The 9,770-nt window shown below is 37.5% G+C and overlaps 1 protein-coding gene across 1 annotated transcript; it reads left to right on the top strand.

The window, feature by feature from the left end:
- Nucleotides 1–2,698: 2,698 nt before the first annotated feature.
- LOC114754063 (protein gar2-like) lies at nucleotides 2,699–8,872 on the top strand. The gene is made up of 4 exons (XM_028942798.1): nucleotides 2,699–3,255; nucleotides 3,473–3,644; nucleotides 8,007–8,053; nucleotides 8,149–8,872. Exons 1-4 carry the CDS (start codon nucleotides 2,822–2,824, stop codon nucleotides 8,645–8,647), a joined length of 1,152 nt encoding a protein of 383 aa, XP_028798631.1. The 5' UTR covers nucleotides 2,699–2,821; the 3' UTR covers nucleotides 8,648–8,872.
- Nucleotides 8,873–9,770: the final 898 nt, after the last annotated feature.

The following is a 9,770-nucleotide window of genomic DNA, read 5'->3' as shown; positions in this document are numbered from 1 at the left end:
CTGTTATGCAGCCGGACTGGTAAGCAGATTCCAGTCTAACCCCGATGAAAAGCATTGGAAAGCAGTGAAGAGGATCTTGAGATATTTAAAGGGCACTTCTAATTATGCACTGTGCTACGAAGGAGGTGATCTGTGCCTTGTTAGGTACTCCGATGCCGATGTAGGTGGAGATGAAGAAGAACGAAGGTCAACTTCAGGTTATACCTTCTTGCTCAACAATGGCGCCATATGTTGGAGTAGCAAGAAGCAAACGTGCATTGCCTTACATTCAATGGAAACTGAGTTTGTGGCATGCACCGCAGCAGTGCAAGAGGTTTTATGGCTGAAGAGATTTATAGAACACCTTGGATTTGGAAACAAGAGTACCAATCCAGTGATGGTATACTGTGACAATACTGCAGCAATAGCCTATACCAAAGATCCTAAGTATCACAGCAAAACCAAGCACATCGACATCAAGTATAATTTTGTTAGAGATTATATAGCACAAAAGATTGTTACTGTACAATACATTTTAACCAAATGTATGATAGTAGATCCTCTGATAAAGCCAATAAGCGAAAAAGTTTTTAAAGAACATTTACAAGCCCTTGGCATACGTAAAGTGTAATTTGTAAACCTCATTAATGAAATTATATTTTTTTTGTTATCACTTTATGTGTTTGTCCGAAAGTATACAATGTCTAGTATGTCGTACAGGTTAAAAAAGGTTGGCTCTCTCACACGGGCAACCGCCTTTGACACTCAGGTGGAGTGAGCAAAGATGAGATATTTGTGTTAACCAGTAAAGTAGCAAAAAAAAATGCTGATATGGTAGGGAAGAAACACAAACTTTATGTCACCTTGACTAAAGTGTAGCAAGTCAAGATGAGATCCATGTTGATAAAGTTGGATCAAAGTTTAGAATCCTACTTCCATAATACCTGTAACCAGATAACAAACTCTTCAACGTCGACGTCATAGCAATGAGCAGAGTTAAAGAATTTGGGTTTAGATACTAAGTGTGTCTAGACTTAAGTCTGTACGATGTTAATGATAAGTCCAAAACGACATACGCTCTTATAGTAAAAGAGTAACACTATAGCATGTGTTTCATACCATATGTGCTGGGAGAACTGCAAAAGGAAAGCAAGTGAAAAATCCCTGCTTCATTGCTGTGTGAGTCCCAGGGAGGAATTATCCTCCTGTTGGTGTCCTTTGACTTTGACAATATCACGAAGATATGTTTCAGTGACTGCTACTTTGGCATGTCTCCTATGGTCATGATTGATGCGATCTAAGGTAATATGCTAAGAAAGTGACTGATTCATATCAAAGTGATATTTGGGTGAAAGGAAGATTGACTGTGATATACACACCTATGCTAGTGTATGTGACATGTCCCTTATGACATTTTGTTGTCGTAAGTGTGGACACTAGACATACGAGAAAGGTAACCTGAGTCAAACATTGACTCAAGAGGGATTAGATTTACCATGAAAAAGTGTATATAGGTGAATCTAGGACATCTGAGGCATAATATTAAAATTCAAGCTACACGTAGGAGTGGTTGACTTGTGCTGGTCCTATAAATAGGATTTCTAGTATAGGCACCCTACTGAAGACATTATGCCCATGCGGTCACGGCAAAACACTATGTATGAAATTAAGGTGAGAAAAAGAGACTAGACCCACAACATCTAATCCACCAAGTGTGAGTGGGAGATGTAAGAAAATGGGCCAATCCACCCTTAGTGGATTGGACTCAAACCCATTAAGCTTTGGGGCTCTGATGTAAATAACAAAACATCCGGGTCGAAAACTGCAATTTACCCCTTTTTGGTTTAAAATGGTTGAATAATGGTCGAGATCAATTCAAAATGGAAGGCGGTTTTTGGTTTCTACACAGACTTAAGAAACCAATCGAGAGATCAATTACATGACAATCATTTTCGGTCCTTGCGTCTCCTCTCTCAAGTTCTCTCATTTTTTTCTTCCTCCGAGAGTGCATTTGCTGTGTATCCAGATTCGTGTTCGAAACCATAACCGCATCTCCTCGTGGCTATCTGAGATTATCTTATACTTCAGATACGCTCGAATTCATCAGAAAGAATATAAATAAATATATAAAAATATAAGGATTAATGTAATTTTTAGTCTATAAAATTTGTACTTATTTTAGTTCTAGCTCTTCAAATTTTAAAATTATAGTTTTAGTCCATAAAATTTAGTCCGTCTTAAAACATTAATCCCAAAAGGTATAACGATGTTAAAATCTACTGAAATATTGTAAATATTGTTAGAATGGTGATATAAACTCGCCATATGGCACCTAGTTGATATTGTGTAGATAACAAAGGGAACGAAAGAACGTGTTTTTAGAATATAGTTTTTTAGCCCTGTTTTTCTTTCTTGCTATTCATTTGAGGCGTTGTTCATGTTCTTAGAACTCATCCTCTGTATAATGTATAATGTTCTGCTATCTATATAAGATTTAATTATGTGCCATCTGATGAGTCCACATAATCATTTTAACACTATTTATGATACTTTAGCATCAACACCATCACATCAGCAATTAATATTTTGAAATGTACTAAATTTTAAGGACTAAAACTATTTATTTAAAATTTAAGAGATTAAAATCAAAATAAACACAAATTTATTTAGAGATAAAAATTATATCAACCCAAAATATAATGACATTAGCATTCCCTCGCCTCCCTCCATTCTTCCCAAACATCCCTTCCGTCGCCTCTCCTCGGGGAGCAAACAATCCCGTAATCCCTACTTGTATGAAGCCGTTTCCACGAGTTGTATTGCGTGAGTGCCGACTTCAGGGATGGTTCTCTCCAACAAGAAGTTTAAACAGAAGCTTAGAGCGGAGTTAGCTCATTCTCAGTCCGCAAATCCCGATTGTTGTTTAAAAAATCTTCTTGATTCTACGACCCAGAAAATCCGATTTTCAAAGAGAGAGAAGCGCAGAAAGATTCGTTCTTTGCGACAATCCGAGGCTGCCCAAGAAGGTGGCGATGGTCATACCGTTGATAAAAGCAAAGAAGACGAGGGTACACAGAGGAAGAGCAAAAAGAGGAAGAGGAAGGCTGAGGACAACGGTGTGGCAATTGGGGCTGTAAAGGATGCGAAGAATTCGAAGAAGAGACGTGATAAGAAGAAGAAGAAGAACACGAAAAAGGCCAAGAAGCACAAGGATAAAGATCCTAATCCTGGAGATGAGCCTCCAGAAGCTTCAGAGTTAACCAAGAGTAATGGCAGGTAATATAGAATTATGCCCAGTTACGAACTGTTCGACTTATCAACGTGATGATGGCATGTGTGACACGATTTCTCAGCGAAATAATATAATATCTGCATTCGTAGTTGCTTATTGAACGAGTTAATAGGATGTTGAGGCTTATTTATTTTGTATTGTTTGATATAATGTGATTTTATTAGGATATTTTAAGCGTTTGGCTTTTCTGTTATATGTCAGTGGACAAATTGCTGATGTCCCTACAAAAGTGTATGTTGGAGGAATTCCCTACTATTCAACCGACGATGATATTCGAAGCTATTTCCAGGGCTGTGGCACAATAACTGAAATTGATTGCATGACGTTTCCCGAGACTGGCAAGTTTAGAGGGATTGCCCTTATTAGTTTTAAGGTAAGAAGTAAAGCAATATCATGTTGTTTACCTCTTTCTATTCTCCCCTCTTCCTCTTGCTCCTGAATAGCTGCCACAGTGAATGATCCTAATATGATTTTAACTTGTGTCTTGCAACTCTTTTGACTTCTATTTCAATTTGAATTGATTGCTGCTCTGTCATTGTTAAGTTTAGATACTAACGTAAAAATCATAACTCACAAATTGGTTATGCTTCAAAAATGAGAATTGTATTGGTCTTAAATGCAGGCATCAAAGATGAAAATTACTAAGATGCTTGAATAAAATATTCCTCATACTTCTTAATCTGTCCATTCTTACTGAGATGGATATTCTGTATGCATACTGCGAGGACCCTAATTCTGTAAGCGTATAAAAGATGTTTTTTTTTGGACCTAGGAACTCTTTTAACTTTAGCCCAGAGAGGGGATGAGTGCTGAGTGAGGGAGAGGGAACCCTTATGATGAGTCAAGCGATGGAGGTAATAGACAATTAGTGGTTTTGTAGATAGAATGTATCAGGTTGAGAGAGAAGAGAAAGAATAAGAGGTGCTGGAGGAGAGGAGTCTGTTCAAAGGAAAATTTGAGTCCTCTTCTGGGAGGAGTCTAGCTGCCCTCTGCTATTCTTTCAATTCAGGATTACTTTGGTGGAGACGGCCCATTCGTCAACTACTTTCCAGAGGTATTTCTGTTTTGCCTTCTAGTGTTGGGCTTTTAACACAGACATGGAGGTTAATGCAATAGTGAAGTTAGAAGACCAGAAGTAGCAAGTATTGTCCTACGTTGCTATGAGGGATGTAAATATCTTCATTATTGTAAGGTGTTCTTATTTTTCTGATGAACATTGTGGTTTAAAATAAGAAAAATAGTCCAGTTTGATCTAGGTCACAGGGGAGTCTATACTAAAGCTAAGGGAGCAATTTCTGAAGTATTCCTACTTATCCTGATTCACCAGCTCATTTAAGAAACTTGAACTTATATCCTTAAAATGGAAGATCAGATTTTACTCCATTAAAGAAGAAGGTTATTCATGGGAAGAGCTACAGTTCTTGCCATTTTCTTCTCATCTGTTTTCCTTGCTCAGGAGCATATTTTCCAATTCCTCTTTTTCTAGTTCTAATCTGCAAGCCCATAAACTTGTAATTACGATTAGATATCCATGGCTGCATGATGAATCATGACCATGGGAAACTGGACCTGAGCTCCTCAATGGTTTCTCCTTTTCCTTTTCTCAATGCCTGTCGTGCCTCTGGTCAGTTTTGTCGGCTGTAATCTATCTATGACCTTATACGGTCATTGTTGTATTCTTGATAAGAAAAGGGAATAGAATAGAAGAGTTTAGACAGAATAGGGAAGAGAGATTAGGAGAAGAGGATCAGGGAAAGACATGAGATCAGAGAGAATAGGAACAGTAGAAGAACAAGAGGGAAGAATGAGAGAAAAAGAGAGAACATGACTGAATAGTGCGCGCTTTATTATTAGGTAATCAACAACATACAATAGGATATACTTGTAGTCTATTTATAGTAGCATGGGCCTGCCTATAATTCTATCCGAACAAACTTAATAGAAATACAACAGAAACTGTATTCTAAATTACTAACGACTACTAACCAGTTGCTTAATCCTTGTAATATTTGAATTTAATTACAATTATACATCAATAGCCCCCTCCCCAGAAGGATCCTTGCCCTTAAGGATCTGGGACTACAAAATCTGAACTAACAGGAAAAATCTGGAAAAAATTGACTTGAATATTGATGGAATCACTGTCTTAGCATTTGTGGACTCAGGCCTATGTAGTCTTGATCCATTGCAGGCGTGTAATGGGCTGTGTATTGGGCTGTTCCCATTAGCTGCTACCGAGGGCCCCACCATGTGAAGTAGCTTTCCTTCCTTGTACTTGTACCTACCTGAAACTGGATCAAGTTATTGCCCAGTGGATATTGTCCAAAACCAGAACCAAATACACCAGATATTGTACTAAACTAGATCCCATAAGCATTTTAATCAGACACCCTTTGATCCATGTCAGATTCACAGGAAGGGAAGGAAGTTGATGGCAAATTAAGGTTTTGTTAACTAACCAATGGATCCAAGGCAGCAACGCTTTTGAGCCCTTTGCTTGAGAGATAAAGAGTTTCCCAATACCCATTACACCCTTCTTTTTCCTTCGTACCACCATCTATAAGTTTGACCTTTCAAACTATACTTTTCTCAACCACATGCAACCCAATGGTGCTGAAAGTGTCTGAGCTTCATAAGTAACATGTTCATTCTTTTTCTTCGAAACACAGATACTTGTCCTAACTTGCAAATACACACCAGCTGAAGAGTTAGCGACAGACAATGGCGTAGCGGAGACAAACGTTGACAGAAAACCCATCACCTTCAATGCCCCTGCAACTTGAGCAAAACAGAGCAGCTTCTTTGCTCTTGGAGTTCCCAATGAGTCCTATAGTTTTGGATAATTCTTTCGGAGGCCATTGTCTAAAGGAACAAAACTCGATGGTGAAGAAGAAAGAGAAACCAGCAGTGATAGCGTCGACCTACATGCATTGTGCGACACACCTAGAAAACCTCCAAGAGGGTTGAGAGTTGATGACCGACCAACTCCAGTTGCTGTTTTCATGATTTTTGTGAGGTTCTTGGGGACAAGAGGAATTTTCAGTCCCTGCAGAAGTGATTTTCTCCCTGGGTTGAGACCCACTAGTAAAGAGAGCAGTCTTGGAATGGGTCGGCATGGGTTGAAATCTTTGAACTACTAAAGTTGTCCCTGTCACATATCTACTCGTCTTCTCCATTGAAATCTTCTTGTTCTTGGCGTGTGATGGATATTTCTTGAAGTCTTGGTCTTCTAGCTTTAACCATTGATCTCGGATTGAACATGCAAACAGGTCCTGTGATTTCTTTCTTCAAGGCCGGCACATAAACATCTGCCAAATACTTCCCAGGCAGGTCCAGTTTGCTAGAAAGAGAGCCCAAGTCAAAATACCTTATTGTCGAAGACGGAGCAAGTCGCCATGATTCTGTTTGTTAACTGATCGTTCCTCGAAGTTGCCTGCCAAGTCCTGAAGTTGTGCTGACATCACTAGAACGATGTCTCACGGAGTCACAACAGATGCAAGTTTGTGTTCAATGCTCTATTATCTTTCATCTATGTTTCTTGAATTCCATCATAGCACGACATTCACCCATTGTTTGATCTTGAGACATTGGCAAGGAAAGACTAGTTCTAGATACCACTGATATATTATTGATAAGAAAAGGGAATAGAATAGAAGAGTTTAGATAGAATAGGGAAGAGAGATTAGGAGAAGAGAATAAGAGAAAGACACGAGATCAGAGAGAATAGGAATAGTAGAAGAAGAGGGAAGAACGAGAGAAAAGGAAAGAACATGACTGAATAGTGCGTAATTCATTATTAGGTAATCAACAACATACAATGGGATATCCTTGCAGTCTATCTATGATACCATAGGCTGACCTATAATTATACATCAGTCATATAGAGATGCGACTATACCCAGTTTGTGAACGAGGTCTTATAAATAGAACCTGAGGTAGTATGAAGATGATGTGGGAAGAGACATGACAATAATGTTTTGTTATTGTAATATAACATAGACAAAGCATCATTTCTTTCTTGAGCCAATGTCGAATTGCTATAATATTAGATGCCATGGTAGATTTTGAGATAAGCCACTAATCATTGCTTCAAAATGAGATTGAGGTCAGTGACACTTACAAACTTATATATATTGTGCATTTTTGAACCTGAGATTATTAGACACACTAATATTAGGTGGTATACTAAATGAATGAGTCAATCAATTGATCAATCAATCATCAATAAATATGTATCGAAGTATAAGAAACGTTTCTGTTATTCTGTCATTCATTTTGATTTCCATGTTTTTGGTTTAAAAGTTAGTCTTCCCTGTGGTGCTTGATTCCTGTACTTTTCTTTTCATAAGTTGACTATCCCTATGTCAAGGGCAGCGCTACTTGTTGCAGTTGCTTGTCAATTGGGAAGAAACAGCATCCATGCATTGGGATGATGATAACAAATACACCTCCTTCTGCGTTGTTACATTATGACATTCGACCATAGCTTAGCAGCACTATAAATTCTTTCAAAACACTCAAAAGTCAAATCTATGTATTTCTCTGTTAATCCCTCATCCATCACTTCTCATTGTATTTGTTGGTTATGAAAAGGTCATCATGCCTTAGAAAATTAAAGGAAGTTCTGAAAGTTATCGAGGATTAATTTATTGTTTATGGACTTTGGATCCGAATCTTTTCATTATCCCGAGTCTTTTCATTATTTACTGACCCTTTCTTGATACTTCTTCAACAGACTGAAGCTGCTGCTAAACGAGCCTTGGCTCTTGATGGATCTGACATGTTAGTATTACTGGTGATCTTGTCCTTTCAAGTGATTCTTTATTGTTCTTGTCGATTTGTCTTTTCATACTCATCAAACGTTTGACTTATCTCAGGGGAGGACTGTTTCTTAAAATTCAACCATATAAAGCAACTCGAACCGTTAAAGGGTCTGATTTCACCCCAAAACCTGTGGAGGGCTACAACAGAATCTATGTTGGAAATTTGTCATGGGACATAACGGAGGATCAATTAAGGACTTTATTCTCCAACTGCAGCATATCATCCATACGTTTCGGCATGGATAAGGAGACAGGAGAATTCCGAGGGTATGCCCATGTGGATCTCACCGACAGTCAATCGGTGAAAACAGCACTTTCCTTGGACCAAAAGGTGATGTGTGGAAGACCTGTTAGGATAACTTGTGCAGTTCCTTTGAAGAAGCCATGGAAACAAACAAGCGATGTGCCTCCGAACACCCAAGTTGATAGGGAGAAGTCAAGCTCCAGTGGAAGTGGTAAAATGAAGAGGAGGACATGCTTTGAGTGTGGTGAAAAGGGACATATTTCTTCTGCATGCCCAAAGAAACAGAATGTTGATTCAAGTACAAGCTAGAAAATGTGAGGTTTAACAGAGAGATTTATTCTCTCAAGTTGACTTTACTAAAACCATTTAGCAAAGCGACATATATTTGGAAAAATGGCTGTTAGCGTAGCTTAACCACTGTCATTTACTGAATTGATCAAATTTTGGTGGGAAAAGTGTTATAAAGAATAGCAGATAGGAAATTTGGACTTTTGCGTTTGATCCTATAGTTAGTGATTTTTCTTTTGAAGCACACCAGTTTCCGCGCTTTCAGCCTAGCCGCCGACAGTCTTTATACATTTATCTCCCAGCTTTTGGTCTGATGCATTCACAGAGCGACTTTTGACTTCACTGGGATATTAGAATTTAGAAAAAAAAAAATTTTTTGGGGGGGGGATTCACAGAGCTACTTTTGACTTCACTGGGATATTAGAATTTAGAAAAATAAGTTTTTTTTTGGGGGGGGGGGAGTTTAGTTTTGACCATTTTGAGATCCAAACTAGGTAGTACATACTACTTGTTCTAAATTAAGTTAGTTATTTATAATAAATAGATATTGTCGTTTCTAAAATATCCTTGTTAATTAAGTTTATTGATTAGGATTACTATTATTAGAACTATTTTAGAAAAAGAAAAAAAAGAGAGATAAATATGAGAGATAAAATGGATTAGAGTTTTATATTTAGAATCAAAACAAAATTAAGGATCGGAGGTAGTGTATATTAAGATTGAACGTTAAGTTTGAGATTGTAAAATCAGCATATTGACCTTCAATGTTGTAAATCACTTTGGCAATTCATGTTGTCTTTTTGAAATACATAAATCATACCAAGAGGTGTGGGTCTTAATAGAAAGCGTTATAATTGTTTAAGCACAAAAGCTTAAGTTTGAACTTGTGTCAATGTATTGGCCAAAACAAAAACACTTGTGTAAATGTAGAATACGCCTTTGAGATTTATCTTTTACTTGGAGCTTGATTTTATTTAAATATAAATTAGTTAGAATTCAATGTAAATTCATATATCAAATTAGTTTCTCTTATTATAATAATATTCTAATCTTTAATCAAGAGTTGTCTTATTATGGATTTTTATTCAGTGGGTCGATGAATAATGTTTATGGCTATGATGAAATTTGTACCATCCAAAATCTG

The sequence above is a fragment of the Neltuma alba genome, unplaced genomic scaffold (genome assembly GCF_004799145.2).
Source record: "Neltuma alba isolate B1F8T4 unplaced genomic scaffold, ASM479914v2 tig00010060_pilon, whole genome shotgun sequence".
Lineage (NCBI taxonomy): Eukaryota > Viridiplantae > Streptophyta > Magnoliopsida > Fabales > Fabaceae > Neltuma > Neltuma alba.
This window is presented reverse-complemented; position numbering and strand designations above follow the sequence as displayed.

Excerpts from the sequence above, each read along its gene's own strand:
- LOC114754063 (XM_028942798.1), top strand. The coding sequence starts at position 2,822 with ATGGTTCTCTCCAACAAGAAGTTTAAACAGAAGCTTAGAGCGGAGTTA. Across the intron at positions 3,256-3,472 it reads TTAACCAAGAGTAATGGCAG|TGGACAAATTGCTGATGTCC; the intron begins GTAATATAGAAT and ends GTTATATGTCAG. Across the intron at positions 3,645-8,006 it reads TTGCCCTTATTAGTTTTAAG|ACTGAAGCTGCTGCTAAACG; the intron begins GTAAGAAGTAAA and ends CTTCTTCAACAG.